Source organism: Equus asinus, chromosome 23 (genome assembly GCF_041296235.1).
Source record: "Equus asinus isolate D_3611 breed Donkey chromosome 23, EquAss-T2T_v2, whole genome shotgun sequence".
In the NCBI taxonomy this organism is placed as follows: Eukaryota; Metazoa; Chordata; class Mammalia; order Perissodactyla; family Equidae; genus Equus; species Equus asinus.
The window spans coordinates 21084594-21111191 of record NC_091812.1 but is presented as its reverse complement, the minus strand read 5'-3'; the positions used below and the strand labels follow the sequence as shown (position 1 = coordinate 21111191).

The window sequence follows — 26598 nt, the reverse complement described above, 5'->3', positions numbered from 1 at the left end:
TCCAGGCCTATTTCACTTGGCACCAACTCTCAAGTTTTCCTTGACTCCTCTCCTCTCTCCCTCTGGCCAGGAGAATTAATTGCTCCTTTTTCAGTGTTTTCACTGTGTTCTTATTCCTACTTCTTTTACAGTTTCTATCACTTTATCATAGTTGTTACAGGTCTCACTTGCTGAACTGTGACCTGCCCGAGGGCAGAGGCACTGCCTTATTTTGTTGATATTTCTACTAGAAATACTACATAGTAGAGTTCAGTAAAAGTTTATTCTGTGAATGAATGAAGGACATGGTACAGCTGTCGTTTTAAATGTAGTTTTAAAGGATATTTCCCCAGAATCTGTTCTTCTTCATGCTTTTCGGTATCCTGAAAACAGCTGCCCCCATGTGGCTCATGCCAGGGACAGTGGTCAGGATGTGAGAGGACTGTCCCTAGAAAATTGAGAATGTCTGAGAATCCCAAACTAATGACTTAGCCCTATTGAGTCTCCTCCAATGGCAGCACGTTATTCTACTAGAGCTTGTGGAAAACACAATCCTGGGAGACAGAAGCAAGTGCCGTCTGAAATCCAGGACCAGACTTCTGTGGTGACGTCGGTCCATTGGGAAGATGTCATGGGCTTGTGGGGAGAAGATCTCACGCTGCCAAAAGCCATCTCTGCCACCTCTGCATGGCTGCCTGAAATGGTCTGGTGAGAGCTTTGTTACAGGGCTTAGGGTGAGAGAGATGTAAAATGTGTGAGGTGCATTCCTGGAGGGGTGACATTTCAAATGTTATTATTCATTTATACCTTACTGAGAGTCAGGTGTAATACAGTTCTTGGAGGCAGGTTTTAAGAGGAGAGTAGAGAAAAGCTATAAAGACATTGCTGCTGAGAGGGCAAAGGAAAATGTACCTAAGAGGGGACAGAATAACAACAATAGCTTTATTTGTTTTTGATGAAGAAGACTGGCCCTGAGCTAACATCTGTGGTGATCTTCATCTATTTTTTGTATGTGGGATGTTGCCACAGCATGGCTTGATGAGTGGTGTGTAGGTCTGTACTTGGGATCTGAACCTGCGAACCCTGGGCCGCCAAAGCAGAGTATGGGAACCCAACCACTATGCTGCTGGAATGGTCCCAAATTTCCCAGCATTTAATGGAGACAATGAAATTCTTAGCCACACAACTGCTTTAATTTTAGGACTCTGGCATTCTTTTTATTTCAAGAAGTCTCTTACTAATATTGTTGAAAATAGACACATTGAGGATGTAGGGGATTTAGTAGTCAGGGTTCTGCTACTCACTTGCTGAATGATCTAGGGAAGTCACTCACCCTCTCTGAGCTTCAGTTTTACTCATTGATAAAAGGAGCACAATAATACCTCTCCTGCTTGCGTCCCAGGGTGGTTGTGAAAATCCACTGAGATCGCTGAAAGTAAAGTGCTTTAGAAATTAGACACATGAGTTTCTTATTTACTGTTGATGTTAGTGTGAGAGGGGCAAGTGCTATGGACCTCTCCCATTAAACATTGATGGGGTTTCTTTCTGGTGGTACAAAAAGAACAAACAAAAAAAGTTGTACCTTTAGAATCTCGTTCCTTGTTTAGAAAAGGAATCGTACCAGCATTTGGGGAAAAGCCTTTTTATTGAAACTTCTGGTAGGTTTTAACTGAAGGCACTCGGTGTGTGTTAAGGATATCTAGCCAACACGTGCTCTTGTAAAGGAGGCAAGCTGCTCTTTGACCATCTTTGTTGAGTTGTATCAGAAACTGGAGAGGGGAGAGCTGCAGGGACGCCCTCCTGAGGAGCCCGGTGTGTTTGAGCAGTTGTCACCCACAGTGTCTGTCCCTTCTCTGATCTCTTCCTGAGATCGCTTGGCTGTTCCCAGATGTGCCAGGGCCTCTCCTGTGCTGTTGCTCTTGACCTGTGCAGGGCTTTTCCCTAAACCCTCAGCTCATGGTTCAAGGACAGAGACATGACTTACAGGTACTTGTGTCTCCTGGTTTCCAGCAGTAAATTTTTATTAAATGAAACTTGGCTCAGGCTGCCTATCAAGGTGAGGAGAAAATGGCGCCTCCTGGCAGGTTTTGTCCTCCAGGAAGGGTACCTGTTCCTGCGTAATTAAAAGGAGACCCCACCAGAGTGAAGGCTGTCTCACCCTTTCACAGAGATCAGGTGAGAGTGCTCTGCTGTGGGTGTCAGAGCAAGGGCATCACAGCTTAAGAAAGACGTGAGAAATTAGGAGACCCGTCAGAGGACAGCTGTCATGAAGATAAGGAGTTTGGAAAAGAATATGTAGGAGGAGGGGAGGGAAGTACTGGGATTATTTAAACCTGACAAGAGGAGCCTGAAAAAACGTGACAGGTAGTTGATTTTTGAACATACATGGGGTGATCATACAGAGCAGAGCTTTTCAGCCTTTTTCGTGGCAGGCGCTCTTAGGAAGAGATCATATTTACAGGGCCCACAAGGACACTCGGATGAGGCTGCACAAGACGAGATTTTGTCCTGGGCTTTGACACTCCTGGGTCCCACCTGCCACCCGAGGGCTGAGGGGATCAACAGCTTAGCACAGTACAACCTATCCCAGCCTTTGGGGAGTATATGGACTGAATGTGTCCCCCCAGTTCACATGTTGGAACCTAATCCCAATGTGATGGCATTAGGAGATGGGGCCTTTGGGAGGTGGTTCGGTGATGAGGGTGGAGCCTCATGAAGAGGATTAGTGTCCTCATACAAGAGACCTCACAGAGCTCCCTCACCCTCTTTTTCCACCACGTGAGGTTGCAGGGAGAAGGCAAGTGTCTGTGAACCTGGAAGTGAGCCTGGCCAGACACTGAATCTGCTGGTGCCTTGATCTTGGACTTCCAAGCCTCCAGAACTGTGAGAAATCAATGTTTGTGGTTTAAGCCTCCCAGTCTGTGGTGTTTTGTTACAGCAGCCTGCACTGACTAAGGGATGTGTACATCTGTAGAGGGTGGGGACTGTCTGTATTTTAGGAAGAGTAAGAAAAAGTGGGCTCAAAATAAAAAAGAAAAGATTGAAATAAAGGGAGAAAATGCTTTATTGTTGGATTTAAAAATACTGGATTATGTCGATGCAAAATAACCAATAACCATTTTATAAATAAGAGAAATAAGGTAACTTTAACTTGAGCCAGACTGAGGATTATAACCCAGGAAGGCCTTTCCCAGAAAGGAAGAAAGCATTTCACAGAAGCATGATTTTCAGTACAGACTTATATCTTTTTAGAACAAAGAACATACATTAAACATGCCCAGGATATATTTTCATCAAAGTTTCAGAGGTATTCAGTTGCAAACTAGCAGGTCAACATGATCCTGAAGTCAGGAAAGGGAACTTATTTTAGCAGTTCCAATGAGGGCGTTACCAATAGCGCATAAGGCAGGGAAGCGTGCATTCTTATCTTAAGAGCTTGTACTCTTCACTTTAATGGTTAAAGCATATGTACAGTGCATGTTTGAGAGGCCGTAAGGTAGGCTTCTTGAGTTCAAGTCAAATCAATTTTGAACACAAATAGTTACCCCATATACCTCAATGTGAAAATCTCTTGTCATTTGGTTTGTCAAAAGATGTGTGTGTTTGTGTGTGTGTGAGTGTGTACTGTGTCTGAAAGTCTTTATGCAGCTCAAGCTTCACTAACTTCAGAAAAATAAGTGCTACAGACTTACCCCCAAGATCATTTGAAGGTATAATTATTCACATTTATATTATATTTTATTTATCTAGTTTGTGAATGTTGAATAATGAATTATGCATTTAATTATTTGAGTCATCCTCTCTGAAGATGCTAAAGGCTGACTGAAAAAACCTCTAAAATTTGCTATTCAGTATTCACAAAACTAAAATGTAGAACTGTAAGTTGTGTATCTGGGTTCATGTAAGGAAAAAACATTCTATAGAAAGGATAGATTTGGGGATGATTACGATCCTGAGTGTAAATGTCTGGGTACAAGCAAAACTTCTGGGCAGTATCTCAGACTTGCAAGGCATTAGAATTGGTGAGACCCAAGTCCAGTTCTCCAAAGAGTAAAGGTGGACCCAGGTGATATGTGGGGTACAGATGGAACAAGCAGAAAATTCCATTAAGTAAATATATTATCTGATGAAAAGGTGGAGTTGGAAAATAGGACTACAGGCAGTGTCACCCCGGGCCCTCCGGGACTAGTTCAGCTGACTCCATCTCTTATCAACAGAGTGACTAAGAATTATCCTTCAGACAATCTTCAGAGTCATGTAGCCAGAGCATGCACAAAAGACATCTTGACCAGAAATGACTGCAGAACCACGGATCCCCCTTCCCATGGAACCCAAGGACTGGGACACGACAGAAACTTAGAAGTCAGACTCTTATCAGAAGCAAGGGGTCCCTCATTCAGGAAGATTTGGTGTTAAAATTCCTTCCCCATCTCATCATGAATGTTTACAACCCTATCATAAAAGTGTAGAACCTCATCATAAACGTTCAGAACCCAATCATAAATGTGTAAAACCTTACCATAAATGCTTGAAGCCCACCAATCAAAACCCGTGCCCCCAGTGTTTCAAGGTGCCACACTGTTCTCCCTAACCTCTTAAATTTCCCCAAATTCTGAATCAAGGAGACAGATCTGAGGGCACATGCCGCCTGTTCTCCCTGCAGATGGATCTTTCAGAATAAAGCTGATCTCTTTTCCCAGAGGCTGATGCCATAATTAATTGGCTATTTCGGTGCATTGGGCAAAAGAACCCCAATTTTGTGTGGTAACATTAGCAGGGCAGAGGGACCTAGAGGGCCCAGGAGGACTGGAGAGATCTGCCAGTCTGGTGGGTGGGGGAGGGGCTGTGGGCACACCTCTTCATGTCCCCTCCCCGACCCTCAGAAACCCTTTGTGACTCTTCTGTGCTCTGTGATGCAGGCCTGGGACTATAGGCAAGCACTGGCACTCTTAGAGCTCAGTTGCTTCAGGCAGCCTCGCGATTCAGACAATGGAGTTCAGCCATTGGAATGTTCTCTCATTTCTGAATAGCCCTATTGAGTTGTGTCTGAGCATCTGCTCAGCATTCTTAGATACTGACCCCAACCTCACCTTCCTGTGTGGGTTGTGGTTGCTTCTTCTGTTCCTGTGCTACCTGGTGGGGATTCCATCTTTATCAACCTTCTGGAAAACCAAAGCTTTCCAAAAGGTAAGGAATGCTGGGCAAGCCCGTAACAGTGATTCTTTATTGTTGTTTCTATCTTTATCCCCATATTTTAAAAGGAGTTTCATTGGCTCAGAGAGACACCTAAGATGGGAAGTCTGAGTAGAGGAGGGAGTAGCATCCTTCTAGGAGCATAGACCAGGCAGGGCTAGGGGTTCAGCAGGGAATGTTTCCCTTTGAAGCTCACAGACCATCTGGGTGTGGTGGAGGATTCTGGGATAAAATCCCCAACAGTGATTTCATGGCCCCAGATTGGGTTATTGAGAGAGTTTGGGATCTCTGCAGGAGAACAGAGTTCCCAGCGCTGGCTCGTGAGTCACATTCGCATGTCAGGGGTCATTTGTATCGGGCAGATCAGAAGAGCAGGGCTGAGCCTCTGGGCAGAGGCTGGAGTCTGAGCTCTGTCCAGGACACAGGGTCTATCTGAGGGAGCACAGACGTGTCTGTCGGCCTCAGAGTCTATGCCCTCCTTGAGCAGAGGACTTCTGACTCAGAATACCAAGTGTAGACCTCATAGACAAAATCTTTCTTCGAGTCTTTCCAAGAAGGAAAAATTGAAATACTGTATCATTTAAAAAAATTAATAACAGAAAGGAACACAAAGTTCTATTAATTAAAATAGTCATATTATTCATGGGACAATGAGTATCTGAGTTTCCTAGAGAGAGAAGGTAGAGAAATGAGTCCCAGCTTCTGATTCTTTTCTTTTTGTTCTCAGCGTAAGGGCACAGCCAAGAGGAGAAGGAAAGGTGGAACATCGGGAGGTAAGGTCCTGCTTATTCCACCTGAGCTCTCCAAGGGTGACTCTCCCTGTCCTTTCCATGAGGTCCCAGGTCCATGACCTCTGAGGATGTCAGCTGCTAGCCACAGTCCCTGTCAGAAAACAGAGCCCTCAGAGAAGAGGCTCATGGGAAGGCAGTCAGAACCTGAAACGCTTCTCAGACTCCTGCTCTGCCCACCTCTGGGCATGAAGCAGTGATGGACCTGGACAATGGGTATTGCCCAATAGGTGGCCATGTTAGATGTCAAGAGCCAGAGCTTCTGTCTCCTGACCTTGTGAAAGTACTTTGACTTCCTGGATGATCAGATTCGTCTTTGAGGTAACCATTGACCTGTGCTCCTCACATGGTGGTTTCGAGCATCACATGAGATAATGTATGTGAAAGTACTTTACAAATGAAGCAACATACACATATGAACCTTGTTAATATCATTGACCATTTGACCTCATCTGCTGATTCTTAGGGCTTTCAGAGTTTAATGTCCCAAAGGTCTCCCATAAAGGGACTCCTGTCTAACATCTATGCTTCTACCCACTCCCTCCATAACCCACTCTCCTGGTTGCCCAGGTTGGAGACGTTACAAGAGGGAAACAGAGGACATAAGGAAGCTGATTTCCATTCTGAAAAGGTAACCAGTCTTTCCACTTCTTTCTTGATCCCTCTTTAGCATGTTCTATGCAATTCCAGGGATTCAGTGCAGCCTGCCCTAGTCATGCCAGGGGGTTGCCATAGGAACGGGTATGTGAATGAAGGCCTTGGGGTGAGGACTGTTGAGTGTATTGTGAAGTCATGGATGTGGGGCAATGTGAAGGGGCAGCAGGCTTCAGGTGGCCCCTCCCCCACCCCAGGCCAGCAGGTCCTCCTTTCTTCTGGTCCTGGCTGCAGCTTTGTATCTCCTGTCTCCCACAGCCCCTCGGGCCAGCATCACGATACCACCCGCTTTCGTCAACTGTTATGTCCAGACCCCTCTTGTGAGGTGTGTAATAACACAACTGCGGAGGTCAATCGGCTGCTGTTCCTGGAGGACCTGGAAGATGATACTCTCTCTGTGTCCTCTTTGGCTTCCACAGCTTCTGTGACTGAGTCATCATTCACTCTGTCCTCTGCCTTCTCAGAAGTCCCTCCAGGAGGCCTAACACCAGCCCCTCCACCTGAGCCTTCCCCACCGCCCCCCTCCATTCTTTCACCTAAACCAATGACACCCTTAGGTGAGTTTCACTCACCCTCACCAATGGGTCACTCTATGCCACCAGAGCCTTTTCCTTCCTTGGATTCCGAATTCCCAGTGAACCATTCCCCACCCCAACCCCTTGCCTTTCCCCCTCTGCCACCACATGGCACTCAGACAGTGGATCTTGTTCTCCAACCAGAGGCCACTTTGTCTGTGCATACCATCTTCTCTCTTGACTCAACCCTTCCCCAAGATGTCAACCTCTTGCCAAACGTCTCCCAGACAATGGATCCCACTGATTCATTGACTTGTCATCACACACCACCAACCCTGTCTGTTTCACCACCACGAGACAGTGCTTTAACTGTGACTCAATCTGATTCACTTTCCACCTTATTGAAGCCCGAGCTGGAGAACTCATCTCCAGATAGCCCTGGTGGGTTGTCTACTTGTGTCCCACCAATCAAAGGCACTGACCCTTCAAGCCTCTCGGTTTCAGAATTCTCCACGTGGCAAGCTCATGCCAAAGACTTGTTCCCTTCCACTTTGGCACAATGTGATTTCAACCAAGAGTTTCTTGCCCTCCACTCTTCAGAGGGCTTTTTGAGGGGAGACCTTGCCAACAACCTTGTGGAACCTGGTAACCTCCCATTTCTCAGCCCTGATGTCCTGGCACTCTTGGAGAGACAAGTCCAAAAGAGGACTGATTTTCTGATGAGCGGTTCTTTTCCAAAAGAACTTAGGCCAGACTACCAATTAAATTCTTCAGAGAAAATGTTAGGGTCAATTGCTGATAAGCATGACTCAGCATTCTCCCTGCCTTTATGGAACAGCAAAGGGAAACCAAAGGAGCTGCTTGTGCACCAGCAGCCCCCATATCCTAAGGCCTCAGAGGACCATTTACAACAAAAACATGTCCAGCTCTTCTGGGGTCTCCCATCTATGCACAGCGAGTCCTTGGCCCCTGCTGACCATGTCTCAGGTGACTGTTCCTCTATCTTCATTTTCACTACAATATTTAACGCCTCCACATCTGAAGAATCCCCAGTACTTTCCCATCCTCTACCTTTGTTCTCGCCTGAGATGCAGCCTCAAGCCTTGCCTCAAACCCTGCCCCAATACCAGCCCCTACCTCTCACTCAGGTCCAGCCCCAGGCCCACCTTCAGTCCCCGCTCCCCATCCTACCATCTGGTCCTCTACCTGAGACCCAGATCTGTGGAGTGTGTTTCCATAGACCCCAGAATGAATCAGAGTCTGTCATCTCATCTGAAATTGAACAACTGGAATGGAATGTGTTGCAGAAGCAACGGGAAAGTTTGTGGGGTTTATCCTCCGTGGTCCAAAGATCTAGGGAAGACTTTCATCCTTCAGCTCCCAGTTCTCCTTACCTCCAGGCCTCCCAGGCCCATGTTTCAACCTCTATCCTTCCTGGAGAGTTTCCTCTCAGTGATGAGCTTCGGAAGAAACTAGACCACCACCTTCGAAAGAGGCTCATCCAACACCGCTTGGGCCTGCCCCACAGGATCCATGAGTCTCTGTCACTGATGATGCCTCTAAGAGATTTTTCAGAGATTCCTGAGTCAGAGCACAATCATGGACACTCATGTGTCTCTCTGAACAAAAATCTAAATGGTGGACTGAGCCATCCTGGAAGCTTCCGTGAGAGGGTCTCAGAAATGCTTCAGCAAGAGAAGGATGTGGGGAAGGATCAGGGACATAGCTCAGAGAACGGCCCAAAAGCTCATCTGTTGAGTGACCCAGAGAGCTCTTCAGATAGTGATCTGGGCTGTGACTCTGAGAAAGACCTAACTAGTCACATGGCGAGTCTGTCAGGGAAAAATTCAAGGGCCTCAAGTGTGAGTCTAGATCAGAAACAATTTAAAAATGTCCTAGACATACAGTTGAGCAAGAAGTTTGAGGAAATCAATGGGGGTCAGGTCCCTGGGACTGTGCATAGTTCATGGCATGCTATCAAGCAATCACTGCAGATTTCTGTGAAATCCCACACCCAAATAACACAGAGGAGTTTGCCACCATCAGTGGGTGGGGACTACGTCCTGAATACCTTCCAGGACCTTTCCTTCATTGATTACAGTACACGACAGACACTGGAAGCCCATATTAGAAGCTTTCGTATGAGGATGCTGTGGGGCCTTCCCCGCAGGGTCCTTGAATCCATAGAGATCTTTACTTTGAAAGGCGCAGCATCCGAGTCCTTGTCCCATTCCTACCTTCCCTCCTCAGCCAACCTGATTTCTGAGGTGGACTCCAAATCTGGGGGCCTTGAGCCCCTTAGAGGAAGCTCTAAACCTGTTCATCAAGACAAAGCGGGAACAATAAATTCAGCCCCTGTCCTGGATCGTTCTCACCCTACCACCTCACCTATGGGCAGGGAAGGACAGGGGACCTTTAGACAATCACCCTCTGGTATGAACCAAGAGCTTGCAGAGGATGTTAAGGGTGCCAGACAGACTCTTCTGCCTGTCACACATGGCATCACAGGCAAAGCCAGTCAGAGACTTTCTCCCCTAGGGAACAGATACCCCCCAAAGCTGCCTGCAAGACAAGCTGAGGCCAGACATGAGCCAAAGGGGAAGAGTGTGAGTTCCAGGGATGGAGTAGAAACAAGACAGGGAAAAAAGACAGATAAGTCTGAACCTTCAGCTGCATCCAGGGAGATATTCAGGGCCAAGGAGCTCAATGCTCTTCAGTCAAAAACTGGCAACATCTTTACAACCAGCAAGCCAGGAAACTCCCAAATGATGACTAAAGTAGAAACTACCAGGACCACTGAAAGGCCTTCACCAAAAAGACCAGTTCCCCAAGATCCTAAATCATCAGGCCTTAAAGAACAGCTGTTTGGTGAATTAAAGTTTAAACTAGAGAAGAGGAATCAGAACCAGGTCCAAGGCCAACCCACTGATAGGTCCCTTGCCTCAGAGAGCTTGACTTACAAGGCGCCACTGACTCATGCCCAGGGTGTCTCCACTGGGGACATGGGAGCTTCCCAGGTACTGCGTGCCCATTTGGAGGACAGAGTCATCAGTGTGGAGCAGCAGCAGGAGCCTTGGGTCCCTAGGGAAGTCTTAAGGAGGGGCCAGGATAAGGATTTCCCACCAGCTGCAAAGACAGCGAGCCCTCTGGGTCCCAAGGCAGAAGAGCTTGGTGGAGGGGATGCAGGGCTGGGGACATCCCAACCTAGAAGGAAGATCTTCTTTACTCAGAACAAGGCATTAGAGGAGACAGTTGGGAACAAGTCTTCCCAGACCCCATCACAGAAGGGACAGCCTCCTCCTGAAAGCCTCTTCAGGAAAAAGATGAACCACATTTTGCAATGGCTTCATCCTGGAACAAAAGGCAAAAGCCAAGAAAATTCCCAGGAAAAGGGCAGCCCCGTGTCATTGGCGCAGAGCAGGGGCCCAGTTAAAAAGAGAGCTGCCCTTACTGGGATGACCACAGCTCAGAAGACCATGATGGTTCCTGGGAAGTTCCCAGAGGAGAAATCGGGGCGTTGGCATGCAACAGATGTCACCTGCCCTCAAGAGCCCCTTCCTTCCCCAAGGAAGTTTGGGAGAACTCAGCGGAAGGCAGAAGTGCTGGCTCGGGCAGATCCCATCCAGGGACATCCTTCCAACTACAGGGCTCCCACCTGTAAAGTCACAAAAAAGCCCTGCCACCAAGAAGCTGTCTTTGCTGGCCAGAGTGATCCTGCAAATAGTAGACGGATCCGAGATGAGGACGGACACCCCCAGAAAGTTGTGGCCTTTAGGAACCAGCTAGCAGATCAGTGGTATCCCTCATCTGTGCCCTGCAGGGAACACGTTCCCCATCCAAGCCCCACCTGCAGGAACCAAGTCAGCCAGGGCCCTCCAGCCACTCTCACCACTGCTCAAGGCACGGTGTTCAGAGACCTGTCTCTGCTATGTCACCAGAAAATGCTTCTCCAGCATTTCCAGAGAGGAAAACTTCCTGCCCCCAAATAATTCCTTCTTATGGAGAACATTGATTCTCCCAAATAAATGATTCTCTAAGAATAGTGAAGTCTTCTCTGTGTACTGTGTTGGGGGCATGGGTTTCGGGTAACTCAGGGCTTGTGCTTTGGGAAAGGAAGAGTTAGTCCAGCTCTTACTGTTCTCTTCCTTTGGTTTCTAACAGGTGACCAGTCCCCTGGAGCTCTTGTTGACAGAGATATGACGTGCCCTCCAAAGCCCATTTCCTCCCTGATTAGTTTGAGATGGGCTCTGTCTCCTGCCTCTTAGCTTAGCCTTAACGAAAATGTAGAGCAGCCCACACCTTCCCCTCAATGGATGTTTCATATCCTGCAGAGCAGTAGGCAAGACAGGTCTTCTATATCTGAAGAGGGTCAAGGACAGGTACATTTTTCAGACAATAACAGTGAAGAAGAAACAGTAGCTTCATCATGATTTATAAGTCAGTAACCAGAGGACCCCACAGGTGGGTGAATCCTGGAGAGAAGTGTTTGGGGGTTACTGCTGCAGTGAATTCTGTGCTGGTGGGGGAGGGGCTAGGAACAGCACAGATGCTACTTAAGAATCTGTCACGTGGGTTATCTTATTGTGTTGGGGAAGCATACTTTAGACTTTACACTGAAGTTTCCTTACTGGAAAGACAGCTGGGGGAAGTGGTTCCCCTCCCTGGGTATTTCTTCAGATTGCTGATTGATGACATTTTGTTGCAGAGCAAAAGCATCACTTGGCTGTCAGTGGTAGTAATGTTGATCAGGCAGCCACCTACCTCCCAGGGTAAAATAAAGCCGAGAGTAAGGAAAAGATGCCTTAGACGGAGTGGGAAGGTAAGAAAAACTGAAGAGGGGAAGGAATGGCCTTGCTGGTGGAACAAAGGTTTATGCCTCATCATCCATATCGTCACCCTGTCCTGTTCCCCCTGCCCCTTCCTCAATCTGATCCAGGCACCACTTCCTTGAAGCTTATCAGAGCACTGCACAGCACACTGATGCCTTATTCTGAAAAGACATGGGGCTGCTCTTTGAGCACTAAAACAATATCTGCAGGCAGGTCATCAGGCATGGCATCCCCTTCCTGGGGAAGGTGATCTTGGTGCCTTTCTTCCATCCATGCTTGATGGAAATACACAAGATCTTGCCCTTACTGTCTAAAGTTCATGTTCAGGATGGAGGTGCCTCCTTTGATATTCATGGCCTTGGTGGAGCCATGGTTGGTCTCCCCAAGAACACCTGCAGCTCATGAACCAGAGGCGAGTCCCAGACTATGCACCAGGTTACAGATGTTTGGGGGACTCACCATGGACTGCACACATACCCACCCTTACAATAGGGCCTGGAGGGAAGGCAACTCCACTTGTATAGACTGGGACTCAAACATGGGGTCAGTGCCCTAGAGGGCACTTGAGGTAGTTCTTCCAGAAAGACTTGTGAATGCTAGGTCTTAAAAGAAAAAACAAAACAAAACCGATGTCCACCACAGCCCTCTCTCACTCCACACTTGTATTTTCTTGTCCAGAGTTATGCCATTGACCCTCCAATGTCTGAAGCTTAGGGTCAAAAAATAATGCAGATTCTGTGGAGGCCCTAGGAGGGACAAAAGGTGGGACAGGGCCCAGGGCAGAGAACCGAAGAGGTGAGGAGGCCGTGGAGGGCTCGGACATCCATGTGGATGGACCAGCCAATAGCCCGACCCCTCAGATCCTACATCATCTCATCTTAGGGTCCTTTACTTCCATTCCAGGACAGTTACTGCCACACTCCAGGGCTTATCACCAGGAACACTTCTGACATCTGGATTAACACAGTTTGACATTCCACCCTTTGGCCTCATCCTGATCCTTCTGGTGTACAGGCCCCTTAGTAATTTTTAACTCTAGGCCATTCATCTTTCCACTTACCCTTCATCTATCCACCTAGCTCATGTCTTCATTTCCTCCCTCTCCAAGGTCAATTTGATGGTCTGTCAGGTAACCAACATTTAAAAAGGTCCATTAAAAATGGGTCCCAACTAATCCCCTTTAATCCTTCCTGTCTGGCAAAATCTCATCTCTCTGCCTTTTCCAGAAACGTCTTCCTATGAGTAACTGATCGCTATTGGATTAAATCTCACAATGGAATCTACTGGTGCCACGATAAATTCAGCCCCAGCACTAGCTGGAAAACCTTGGCTCATTCCACAAATAATGACCCCATGCTTACCAACACGTGAGGAAAACAAATGGGGCTTAGGTCACTGTTTCCTTAGTCCATTCTCTCTGCTGCCTCTCTACTTTATTTCAAATCTCCTTCACTTTCCTCAAACTTAGGCTGTCTCCACTTGCTCAGTAGATGTACTGGACCACCATTCACAGAGGAGCTAGAAGCCATGAGATAGGAACTTTCCGTCAAAACACCTTCACAAAAACCGTTTCCCATTCCTCCTTTCCTTCTTTCCTGGTATATGAAAAGAGGTTTCCTTCCTAACCTCAATGGAATTACACTTCCTGAAATGTCCTTATTGCGAGAGCTAAACCCTCGTCTTCACAGACTGAGCCCCCTTGCCAGGGATCCTCTCGTCCCCTCCGTCTCCTTATGAGGCACCCAACTTTCTCTGTTTTAAGCTTTCCATTACAGAAATGTTTAAACATGTATGAGAGCAGTGTATCTTCCCATGTACCCCTCACCCCGCTTTCAGAGTTGTCATCTGGCACGTGTGATACGGCCCATCTCCTACACTATGGTTAAAGGGCAAAAGCCCATCAGAACATCCTGCCATACGTCTCTCAGACGTATGCTTTGTGCCCGTGTCACAGTTCTCAAAATTTTTTGACAGTTACTCCTGTGGGGCACACTGACCCACAACAGATGGACACAGCTGTGGGTGGGGACCAAAAGCACTGAGCTTTAGAGGCTTTGGCCATCAGTTCTGCTCAGCCCTGCAGTCAAGCCTGAGGAGTCACCCAAGTGAACTCCTCCCTCAACCCCTCATAGAAAGGAATCTTCCTGAGCAAATGCAGTGCACGGTGTTGCAGTCCCTTAACAACACAGTGGACTACAGCATGCAGAGAGTACAGAAGGAGAAAGCTGTACATGTGATAAGGACTTGACATCACTATGTGTTATCAAATATTCAGAATAAAATTTTTCCTGTCATATATTTACAATGAGCTATTGTGTTTTGAGTTAAACATAGCAGCTCGAACACTTAACTCCTCTCCTTCGCAAAACACTGTTAAAAAGATTAGATGGAAAGATGCTCAACATTAATAGTCATCAGGGAAATGCAAACCAAAACCACTATGAGATAGCACTTCACAAACAGGATGGCTAGGATAAAAAAGTCAGATGAGTGTTGGTGAGAATGTGGAGAAATGGGAACCCTCATACACTGCTGGTGGGAATGAAAAATGGTGCAGGTGTTTTGGAAAACAATCTGACGGTTCCTCAGAAGTTAAACACACAGTTACCATATGACCTAGAAATTTCACTTCTAGGTACATACTCAAGAGAAATGAAAACGTGGGCACACAAAAACTTGTACACAAATGTTCACAGTAGTACTATTCATAACAGTCAAATAATGGAAACAACCTAAACGTCCATCAACCGATGACTGGGTAAATAAAATGTGGTATATCCAGACAACGTAGTATTTTTTGGCAATAAAAGTACTGATACATGTTACAACATGGATGAACCATGCGAAGAGGCCAGTCACAGCCACATACTATTCCATTCGTATGAAATGTCCAGAATATGGAAATCTAGAGAGATGGAAAGTAGATTAGTGGTTGCTTAGGGCTGGGGGGATGAGGGGAGGGAGAGATGGCAGCTAAAGGTCACAAGGTTTGTTTTTGAAGCCATGAAAATGTTTTAAAACTGACTGTAGTGATGGTTACACGTCTGTGAATATACTAAAAACCATGGAATTATACACTTTAAACAGGTGAATTGTAAGGTATGTGAACTATATTTCAACAAAGCTGTTAAAACAAGGCAAGGACACAAAAAGAATAAGCACTTGAGGATGACAAGGAGAGGACAGGACAAAAGATGTCAACACATTTTTGGAAGATGGAAATCCAGTGGAGGTGTGGTAACTAGCAGACTAGCAGAGCAGACGAAATGCCAGCAAACCAACTCACATCTCAAAATGCCAGAAGACCGAAGACCTGGTGACACCAAATAGGAAAGAAATTAAGGGTTCCATGCTGTACACGTTGAATGTTTTGTTCTTTTTCTGTTTTTTTGTATTGTGTATGATTTTTAAAAATCGTTTTTTTTTTGGGGGGGGGTGCTCTTTTCCAGTATTTTGTAACCCTGTTGAAATGTTAGCACGCTTCAAATATGCAAAGAGGATCCTGGGTTTGTTGCCTGGGACAGAACCTAAGTTAACTGTTTTAAAGTCACCATTGTGCACTTCTGGGGTCTAGGTATGCTGGTGGTGGCAGCTGCTGGAATCAAAGCCACAAATCTCAAAGGTTAGGTAAAATTCAGGACAACAGTCAATGGCTCATTTTTAAAACATATTTATTTGGAAATAAACTTGTGGAAAAGTTGCATGGATGGTAAACAACCACACACCCTTTATCCAGATTTACCTGTTAATATTTGACCCATTTTCCATCTCTCTCCTCTGTCTTCGTCTGTTTCTGTCTCCTTCCCTCCTTCCCCTTCTCTCTCTATATGAACACACACACATATGAAAAACATGCATACATTCCTGAATATTTGGGAATACATTTCATGCATCATGCACTTTCTCCTTGAATATTTCATTATTTATTTCTTAAGAAAAAGATATTCTTACATACAGCAGGTAATCCCCTTCAGCAAATTTAACATTGGCATAAAACTTTTAACTAATCTCCCATTCATATTCCACTTTTGACAATTTATTGAGTAATGTCCTTTGTGGCTTTTTTTTTTCTTTTTTTGAGCCTCCTTTACAGGATTCAGGCTACAATCACAAACTGCATTACTTGTCATGTGTCTTCGGTCTCCTTTAATCTGGATCAGTTTCTCAGCCTGCCTAACAACAGGGCCACTTTTGAAGACCACGCTCAATGTGCCATTCTTATAATCCCCTCTCACCTGGAAATTTTTTCGGTGGAATTAACTTGCTCAGACTTTAAAGCATGTTTTCACAATTGCAAGTCCTGGGGACCTTAGGGGAAGTTAGGACCAGATGTGCTACTAAAAAACAATGCTACAGGGGCTGGCCCGGTGGCTTGGTGGTTAAGTTCGGTGTGTTCTGCTTCACTGGCCTGGGTTCAGTTCCTGGGTCTGGACCTACACCACTTGTTGGCCATGCTGTGGTGACGACCCACACACAAAATAGAGGAAAACTGGCTGCTAATGTTAGCTCAGGGTAAATCTTCCTCAAGTAAAAAGAAGATGATTGGTCACAGATGTTACCTCAGGGAGAATCTTTCTCAGCAAAAAAAAAAAAAAAAAAAGCCAGAGATGCAAAGATATGTGGAGGGATTTTACTGAACAGAGATGCCTCCTGCAGTACAGGTAGGGTATGTGAGAGTGGTGAGCTTGAAGTGTACCTTTCTTTTGGGAGGAGATGATGGTGAAGCTGTGGATGCAGGAGAAGATGAGTCAAAAAACAAGCTGTCGTTACTGGTAAACCCTCTCACATGGGATGGAAAGGACTGTCTACAGCCCAGACTGATTCTTCAGACTCAGCGAGGCAATGCAGGCAGGCAGAGGGAGGACATGACACAGGGCTTCATTTCAGCAGTTTAGCACTAAATAATGAAGCTGTAAGAGTTAGGACTATTAAATGACTAGCTAGCATGGGGAGATGAAATAAATACATGTACACCATCAATAAAAATGACACTATTGTTTAAAAAGGTATAGAGATACCAAGGGGAATTTTGGTGAAAAGACAGAAAGTAGAAGCGAAAAAAAACATAAAATCTTTAATGGAAGAAGTAACCGTAGGTGTGATTAAGACACAGGAGCCAGCCCAATGGACTACTGGTTAAGTTCTGCGTGCTCTGCTTCGGCAGCCTGAGCTCAGTTCTTGGGCGCAGATCTACACCAGTTGTCAGTGGCCATGCTGTGGTAGTGTCCCACATACAAAATAGAAGAAAACTGGCACAGGTGTTAGCTCAGGGCGAAACTTTCTCAGCAAAAACAAACAAACAAAAACCAACAAGTATTGTTAAATATAATGACATTTATGCTCACTAGAATTTATGCTAAAGAGAAGCCCACTCCCTAAATTAAGATGAGTTTGGTCCTGTGGGTCGTGGTCCAGCACAACTGCTCTGTAAAATTAAGTAAAAATTAAAAATGTTTCAGGGAAAGAGGGGATTTGGCAGAGAGAAGAGAGAGGGAGCAGCGGGGTGAGACACTGTTTGGGTGGAGGGGGCTAGATTTGAGAACCCTTAGGGGCTGAACAGCCTAAGAGGGATTTGGGGGAAAAAAGTACTACTAAAGATTTTCAAGTTGTTTGCTGTGGGTCCATGGGTGAGCCATGCCTTTGTCTCCCTCTTTGTCATGTTTTCTAATCATTGGTACAGGCTACTCTGCTCTCTCATGCTTCTTGGTGAGAGTGGATTCTTTTGAGGAGATATTGGGGGTGGGGCTGCTGCTGAGTATATTTCTGGTTCCTACAGGTAAAAACACATTAAGTATCAGGGGAAGCTGTAGGTGAGGGCAGAGTAGATCTTGGGGGTGTAAATTCCTGGGCAAAGCAGACTTTCAAAGATGATGTGGGGTCCAAAGGGAGATCATCAAGCAGTAAACGGTCTTAGGTAATAGCTGGGTAACAGGTAGAATAAATAGAAAATTTCACCAAGGTAAATATATGGTATGGTGAACGGGTGGAGTTGAAAGGTAGGTTGCAGGTATCTAAGGGGCCCTGGAGGTATGGACAGATCTGCTGGGCTGGATGGTGGGGAAAGGGTTGTGGGTTCATCTCTCTTGTGTTGTCCCCTCCCCTCCCCTCAAGAACCTTTGGTGTCTGTGCTAAAGCTCTGTGATGTGGGCCTGGAACTCTAGTCTAGAATGTGCACTCTTAATGCCCAGCTGCCTGAGGCAGCAATGCATTTCCCATGACCTGGACCACCTTCCCTGTCTGAGGAGCCTTACTGCACCATGGCTGAGCTCCAGCTCATCTTCCTAGGTATTCCCATCCTTGCCTTCATGGGTGGGATGGTGCTCATTCTTCTGTCATTGTGCTACCTAAAGAGAAATCCATGTTTCCCAATATTTTGGAAACAGAGGTGTCAATCAGGTAAGTGAACCAGAGTCTCTCAGAGATATTAAATCTTTCTTTTCAAACAGGTGTGTTCAATGCTATTAATTCCCCCCTAAGCTCTGCTTCTGCTGCATCTCACAAATTTTGATGTCTTATTTTAATTTTCATTTAGTTTAAAATATTTTTTTTCTCTTGAGACTTCTTCCTTCACCTACGTGTTATTAGTGTATTTAATCTCCAAACATTTTGGGATTTCCAGCTATCTTTCTGTAATTGATTTCTACTTTAATTCCACTATGGTCTGAAAACATACTTTGTATGATTCCTATTTCATATGTGCTGAAGTGTGTTTTGTGGCCCAGAATGTGCTCTATCTTGGTGAATGTTCCATGTGAGTTTGAGAAGAATGTGTATTCTGTTGCTGGAGGAAGTATTACACAAATGTCAATTAGATCAAGTTTATTGATGCTGCTGTTCAGGTCAACTATATCCACACTGATTTTCTGTCTGCTGAATCTGTCCATTTCTGAAAAAGAGGTGTTGAAGTCTCCAACGGTAACAGTGGAGTCACCTATTTCTCCTTGAAGTTCTACCAGTTTTTACCTCACATATTTTGAGACTCTGTTGTTAGATGTATCTATGTTAAAGACTCTGTGTCTTCTTGGAGCACTGACCCTTTTGTTGTTATGTAATGCTCCTCTTTATCCCTGATAATTTTCCTTGTTCTGAAGTCTGCTTTGTTTGAAATTAACACAGTTACTCCTATTTTCTTTTGGTTAGTGTTAGCATGGTACATTTTCCTCTGTCCTTTTACTTTTAATGTATCTGTATTTGTATATGTAAAGTGGGTGTTTTGTAGACAACATATAATTGAACCTTGTTTTTTAATCCAGTCTGATAGTCTCTGTCTTTTAATTGGTGAACTTAGACCATTTACATTTAGTGACTTTTTAAAAAAATAGATTAATATCTACAATGTCTGTAACCATTTACTATTCATTTTATTCTTTTTCCTTCCCATTTTTTCTACCTTTTCTGGTTTTAAACAAGCATTTTATATGATTCCATTTTGTCTGTTCTCTTAGCATACTGATTATCCTTCTTTAAAAAAAATATTTCAGTGGTTGCCCTAGAGCTTGTAATATACATTTACAACTAATCTAAGTCCCATGAACATTGTTTTCATTCATTTCACTTATCCATACACTATAAACATGTAATACATCATCATCATTATTTTTATTAGGTCAATTGAGAATGAGAAAAATAAAGGTCCTATTTTACCTTCATTTATTCCTTTTTTCTCTTTCTTTCCTTTATGTAGATCCGAGTTATCATTTTCCTTCTCGCTGAAGAATTGTTTTTAACATTTATTGCAGGGCAGGTCTGCTACTGACAAATTCCCTCAATTTTTGTTTGTCTAAGAAAGTTTTTATTTCTCTTTCACTTTTGAAGTATAATTTCACTAGATAAAAAATTATAGGTTGATGGGTGTTTTTTCTTTCAGCTCTACATATTTCCCTCCACCCTCTTCTTGCTTGCATGGTTTATGATGAGAAGACCACAGTTCTTATCCTTGTTCTTCTAGATCTAGAGTTGTTTATTTTCCTCTGGATTCTTTCAAGATTTTATCTTGTGATTTCTTACAGTTTGAATATGTATAGGTATACAGTTTTTTAGTATTTATCTTGTTTTCTTCTGAGCTTCCACAATCTATGGCTAAACTATCATTAATTTCGGAAAATCCTTGGCCACTATTACTCCAAATATTTCTTCTGCTCTGATCTTTTTTCTCCTTCTGGTATTCCAATTACATGTACGTGAAACATTTTGAAACTGTCTCACAGTTCCTGGATATACTGGGTTTTAAAATTTTTAACAACTCTTTTCCTCTTTGCATTTCAATTTGCAAAGTTTCTGTTGATATATATTCAAACTCGTGTTCTTTCCTTGGCTATATGTAACCTACAGATGAGTCAATCAAAGGCATTCTTCATTTCTCTTACAGTGTTTTTGGTTTTTAACATTTCCTTTTGATTCATGCTTAAGAGTTTCCCTCTCTCTGCTTACATTCCTCATCTGTTCTTGTGTGCTGTCTACTTTTCCACTAGAGCCCCTAACATATTAATCATTATTTTAGATTCAATGTATGATAATTGCAAAAGCTGTGTCACATCTAAATGTAGATCTGGTGCTTGCTTTGTCTCTTCAGACCGATTTTTCTTGCATTTTACCATGCCTTGTAATATTTCGTTGGAAGCAGACATGATGTATTGGGTAATGGGAACTGAAGTAAATAGACCTTTAGTGTGAAGTTTTGTTCATCTGCCTAGGTGTTAGGGTGTGTTTAATATTTCCTGTAGCTGTACACGTCAGAGGCTTCAATTTCCTCTAGTGTCCTTGTTTCTGTCTTTCCTGGTGTCTTTAGGTTTCCCTAAATCTCATCCTTAAAGAGAGCCTATGCCTTGTAGCTCCTTCAGCCATGATCCTTTCACTTCACTGGTGTGCTGTGGATGTGGTGATAAGGTGTTGGAGGTGGGGATATGATTAAATCTCAGCCTTTTAGTAGGCCTGTGTCTCTGGGTTGTGATGTTCACAAGGGCTTCTGTTTTATTCTTCTTTCCACTCTTTATATGAGACAGCAAGGCTGGAGGGGGTTGTAGTTAGGTAATTCCTTTCTCCCATGTGGGATAAGGCTTGGTAGTTTTTGCCCTGCTAAGTAGGCTTCTGTTATGGAGAACATTCAAGGGATATTTCAACATGTTTTCGAAATGGTAACTTTCTCTCTCCCAACCCTCCCCCACCAGAAACATCAGAGTTTCTTCATGGCTCTTCACCGTGAGAACATGGTGGAGCTCCCAGTGGTAAAATCTGTGAATAAGCTGGGGGCCCCAATAAGAGAGTGACCCCAGGAGTTTCTCACTCTCATGCTAGCCCACACACATCCTTGAGGATTTGTCAAAGTGTCCCTTTAAGTGTTTCTACCACTTTATGACTCTAGCATTTCTGCTCCACATGAGCTGATCTCAACTGCAATTCACCCCGTCTGAAGATTCTGGGTAGTGGTTTGCCCTATGACATCAATTCTCTGAAGGCTCCAAGAAAAGTAACTGATTTACAGTTTGTTCAGCTTTTTGCTTCTTCTAAAGACTGGAGAGATGACTCCAAAACTCTTTAAAATGTCACAGCTGGAACCGGAAGCCACCTCTCAAAAAATGATTATTTACTTTCCCATTCCTCTTCCCACATTGCTAAATGAGTTTGGTTTGGTCAGAGAGACAACTAAAGAGGGAAGTCTGAGGAGAGGATAGCACGTCATTCTTTTAGGGGAAGACTGGGCAGAACTAGGGGTTAGGGAGGACTAAGGTTTCCAACTGAAGCTCACAGACCATCTGGGTGTGGTGGAGGATTCCAGAATAAAACTCCATACAATGACTTCATGGCCATGGATTGGGTTATTTAGAGAGTTTGGGATCTATGCAGGAGAACAGAGTTCCCAGCACTTGATCAGGAGTCACATTCACATGTCAGGCATCACTCAACCAAGCCTCCCTTCATGTTGAGCAGGTCAGGAGAGCAGGGCTGAGCCTCTGAGTAGAGGCTGGAGTCTGAGCTCTGTCCAGGACACAGGGTCTATCTGAGGGAGCACAGTCATGACTGTTGGCCTCAGAGTCTATGCCTTCCTTGAGCAGAGGACTTCTGACTCAGAATATCAAGTGTGAACCTCATAGACAAAAATCCTTCTATGAGTTTTTCAAATAAAGAAAAATTGAAAATATTGACACCTTTAAAAATTACTTGAAGGAAGGAACACAAAGTTCTATTAATTAAGGTAGAGAGTCATGTTTTTCTTGGATAATGGATATCTGCATTTCCTAGAGAGAGAAGGGAAAGAAATGAGCCCTAGCCCCCAATTCTTTTCTTTTTGTTCTCAGCATAAGGGCAGAGCCAAGAGAAGAAGGAAAGGTGGAACATCGAGAGGTAAGGTTCTGCTTATTACACCCGAGCTCTCCAAGGGTGACTCTTCCCATCCTTTCCATGAGGTCCCAGGTCCATGATCTCTGAAGATGTCAGTTGCTAGATACAGTCCCTCTCAGGAAACACAGCCCTCAGAGGAGAGGCTCATAGGAAAGCAGTAAGAACCAGAAACACTTCTCAGATTCCTGCTCTGCCCATCCCTGGGCATGAAGCAGTGATGGACCTGGGCAATGGGTGTTGACCAACAGGTGGCCTTGTGAGATGTCGAGAGTCAGAACTTCTGTCTCCTGACCTTGTGAAAGTACTTTGACTTCTTGGATGATCAGATTCCTCTGTGAGGTAACCATTGACCTATGTTCCTCACAGGGTAGTTTTGAGCACCTCTTGGCATTATATATACACACACACATACATACACATACATAAAAACCCTTTGTGAATGACAAAGAAACATACATATGTGAGCCTTGTTATTATCATTAACCATGTGATCTTGAATCCTAATTCTTGGGGATCTCCAAGTACAATCTACCAAGGGTACCATAAAGGACATTCTACTCTGCCTCCTGAAAGAGCTCTTTGCTTCTACATCTTTCTCCTGGTTTCCCAGGTTGGAGAGATTGCCAGAGCAAAGCAGCTGAGGCAAGTAAGGTGCTTTCTCTTCTGCAAAGGTGACTAAACATAACCCTTCTTTCCTGCATCCCTCTTTTTAGCAGAGTCTGTGAATTTCTAGGACCTCAGTGAAGCCTGGGATTGCCATGGGAGGGAAAATCCTGAGTCAGAATGTGAAAGCCTTTGGGAGAGGGAAGCAAGTTACATTGTGAGATCAAGCAAGTGAAGAAATGTGAAAGGACAGTATACACTGGGCGCCCTGACGTCTGCCAGACCTGCCAGGTCCCATACATTTGTTCTGGTTCTGGCTGCAGCTTTGTACCTCCTGTCTCCTGCAGTCCCCTGGGCCAGCATCATGATATCTTCTGCCTTCATCAACTGTTATGTCTAGACTCATTCCATGAGTTGTGTAATACTGCAACTGCTGAGTCAAGTGGCTGAAGTGCCTGGAGGCCCTGGAAGATACTCCTCCCTCTATGTCCCCTTTGGCTTCCACAGCTTCTGTGACTGAGTCGTTGTTCACTCTGTCCTCTGCCTTCCCAGCAGTCCCTCTAGGAGACCTAATACTAGCCCCTCTACCTGAGCCTTCCTCACCCACCCGCATTCTCTAACCTAATCTAATGACACCCTTAGCTGACTTTCTTTCACCCTCACCATCAGGTCTCTCTATGCCACCAGAGCCTTTTCCTCCCTTGGATTCCAAATTCCCAGACTATTCCCCACCCCAGCCCCTGCCTTTCCTCCTCTCCTACCACATGACACTCAGACAGTGCATCCTGTTCTCCAATTAAAGCCACTTTATCTCTGCATACCATCTTCTCTCTTGATCACAGCCTTCCCCGAGATATCAACCCTTTACCAGATTTGTCCCAGACAATGAATCCCACTGACTGATTGGCCTGTCATCACACACCACCAATCCTGTTTCACGACCACCACACTGCCCTTTAACTGTAACTCAGTCTAAATTGATTTCCATCCTATTGAGGCCTGTTCCAGAGAAGTCATCTCCAGATAGCCCTGGTAGGTTGTCCACTTGTCCCAACTATCAGAGGTCCTGACCACTCAAGCCTGTCAATTTCAGAATCCAGTTGCTGGCAGGCTCACGTTAAGAATATGTTGTTTCCCACATTATCACACTGAATGTCCCTCACCAAAAGTATCAGTTCCCCAAGATTCTAAACCATCATACCTTAAAAAACAGCTCCTCAGTGAGTTAAAGTTTCAACTGGAGAGTGAGGAGCATAGCCAAGCTCAAGACATGTCCTTTATTTCAGATAGCTTGCCTTCTCAGTCCTCCCTGACTCAGTACCAGAGCATTTCCAGTGGGGACACGGGAGTTTCCCAGGTGCTGCACGTCCACCTGGAGAACACCGGGATCAGCATGGAGCAGCAGCAGGAACCCTGGGTTTCTAAGTGTGTGTCATGGAAGTTCCCGAATAAGAATTTCTCATCAGCTGCAAAGAGAGTGAGGCCTCTGAAAGCTCCAAAGCAGGAGAATGTGGAAGTGAGGACTCAGGAGTAGGGACATCTAAAGCCAGAAAGAAGAGTCACTCTATCGAGGACAGAGAATTAGAGGGCACTTCTCCATCTCTGTCACAGAATGAACAGTTTCCTCCTGAAGGTTACTTCAGAAAAAAGAGGAGGCAATTTATTTTCAATGGATCAATTCCAAGAGAAAAATCATAGGGCAGCAAAGTCTCCAGCAAAAACCCAAGTTCATGTCATCCTTTGTGCAACATGAACACCCAGCTGGAAGCACAGCTCTCTTTGTGAGTTGTGGGCGTCCTGAAGCTCATGAGCTCATGGCAACCAAGGGGAAGATCCTAGAAGAGAAACTGGCGTGTGGGTACAAACCTGAGGCCATGGAGTTAAGTCAGCAGAAGGAGGAACTGCAGGCCCAGCAGAGCCTGGCAAGGGACATCCCGCCAACTATGGGGCTCTCTCTGATTCCCAGCCAGGAGAATGGGAAAGGACCACATCCTACAGCCAAGACCCCGCCTCTGCTGACCAGAGTAGTTTATAAGTGTTAGCCAGAACAGAGACAGGATCGGACATCCCTGGAAAGTTGGAGCCTTCAAGGATCAGTATTTATGCCACAGTCAACCTCGTTCCCCGCCTTCCAGGGAGTCTATGCCCCATCCAAGCCCCAGCTGCATGCATCAGGTATGCCAGGTCCCTCCGGTCACCACCACCCCTGAGGAAGGCACTGGGTTCAGAGATTTGACTCTTCTATTCAAACAGAAAACGCTTCTCCAACACTTTCAGGGAGGAAATATTTCCCCAAAGAAATCATTCAGTCCTTGTTGAGAAAGCCTCACAGTTTTCATGAGAACACATCCTCTGATGAGAACAATGGTTAGCCACAATCAAGAAAACTGATCCTCAATTTTTTCTGCTAACAGAGAGTGGTGTTCTCTGCATCATGCACTGGGCATGTAGGTTTGGGGTACTCTGGGGCTCGTGCTCAGGGAAAGGAAGGAGGAGGTCAGCTCTAACTGATTTCCTCTTTTGGTCTCTAAAAGATGACCAGTCCCTTGTAGGGGACCTGACAGTGGCCATCTCACTTTTATCCTGGGTCCTTTATTTGACCCGGCTCAGATGTCCTCTATTTAAAACACTTTATTCTTTCATAAAAAGTACAAAAAGTTTATTCTAAAAACTTTAGTCCTTTTCAAAGTGGGCAAAACGCTTCAAGTCCAGAACTTGGCTCAACCTGTCTTCCCATCTGCTCCCTCACTATCCTGAACTATACACAGCGGCAGGCTGGGATGCTTTCCTCTGGAATAATACAGCCAGAATTCCCCCTTGTGGCTTCAGAAAGTTTTGGAATTGGAAGTGTGGAGGTGGTTGGGCCCTGAGGTGAGTGGTAGGGGCAAATGTTGCTCTTGGATCTCTTGGTGAGGAATAAATGTCAACTGCTCCTAAGAGTCCTTCTCTCCCTCAGGAAGTCTGGGGTGTGGGCCATGTCTCTACTCCTCACCTGACCCTAATGAAAATGCGGAGCAGTTCACCTTTCCCCTTCCTCTACCATTCCCAGAACACTAGGGAAAATAGAACTTGCAGCTCTGAAAAGGATCAGAGATACAAATATTTTCCTGAAAACAGCGGCTTATTTTCATTTAGAAAAAGTTGCTGACTCCAGAGACTCTCACAGGTGGGCAGTCAATGGGGGGCTGTGTATGGATGGGTTTTGCAATTGTGGACACTGGAGTAGCCAGGGCAGAGTCTAGGAACTGGGTGGGTCCTGCTGAAGAGTCTGTTATATGTAGGGTGTTAATCTGTCTAGAAGGCATATTTTGAGATCTACAAAGAGGTCTCCTAGCTTGTGAGGGACGCTGAAGATCGCGAAGAGCCGCACCTCAGGTAAATCTCTTCAGGAGGCCTAGCTTGACAGCAGCATTGCAAGACCAAGAGGTCACCCGGCCATCTCTGAAGGAATGGTCACTGGGCAGCCACCCAGGATATGGGGGGAAAAGAAACAGAGTAAAGAAGATGTAATGGTGGAGTGAATGTGAAAGGAAGAAAAAAAGGAGAAGGGGAAGAATGACCTCATCATCACTCTTCATGACCCCGTCCTGGCCATGCACTCCACCCAACACTACCTAGGCCTCGCCTCCTGGAGACTGATCTGGGCTTAGTGGAGCAGAATGCTACCATTGCAGCATAAAAGGATGGGGGATAGTCTTT

At 45.2% G+C, this 26598-nt stretch overlaps 1 protein-coding gene across 1 annotated transcript; it reads left to right on the top strand.

Moving 5' to 3' along the window:
* The first annotated feature begins 490 nt into the window (after nt 1-490).
* LOC106844170 (spermatogenesis-associated protein 31D1-like) lies at nt 491-24433 on the top strand. The gene is made up of 9 exons (XM_070496091.1): nt 491-687; nt 5010-5166; nt 5900-5945; nt 6531-6591; nt 6873-7171; nt 7871-10925; nt 22254-22299; nt 22907-22942; nt 24113-24433. Exons 1-9 carry the CDS (start codon nt 491-493, stop codon nt 24431-24433), a joined length of 4218 nt encoding a protein of 1405 aa, XP_070352192.1.
* Nucleotides 24434-26598: the final 2165 nt, after the last annotated feature.

Bases quoted from the DNA above. Each gene is read 5' to 3' on its own strand.
- LOC106844170 (XM_070496091.1), top strand. From the start codon at position 491: ATGGCAGCACGTTATTCTACTAGAGCTTGTGGAAAACACAATCCTGGG. The intron at 688-5,009 runs GTGAGAGCTTTG...ATTTCTGAATAG, and splicing joins TGGCTGCCTGAAATGGTCTG to CCCTATTGAGTTGTGTCTGA. The intron at 7,172-7,870 runs GTGAGTTTCACT...CTTTTCCAAAAG, and splicing joins TAAACCAATGACACCCTTAG to AACTTAGGCCAGACTACCAA.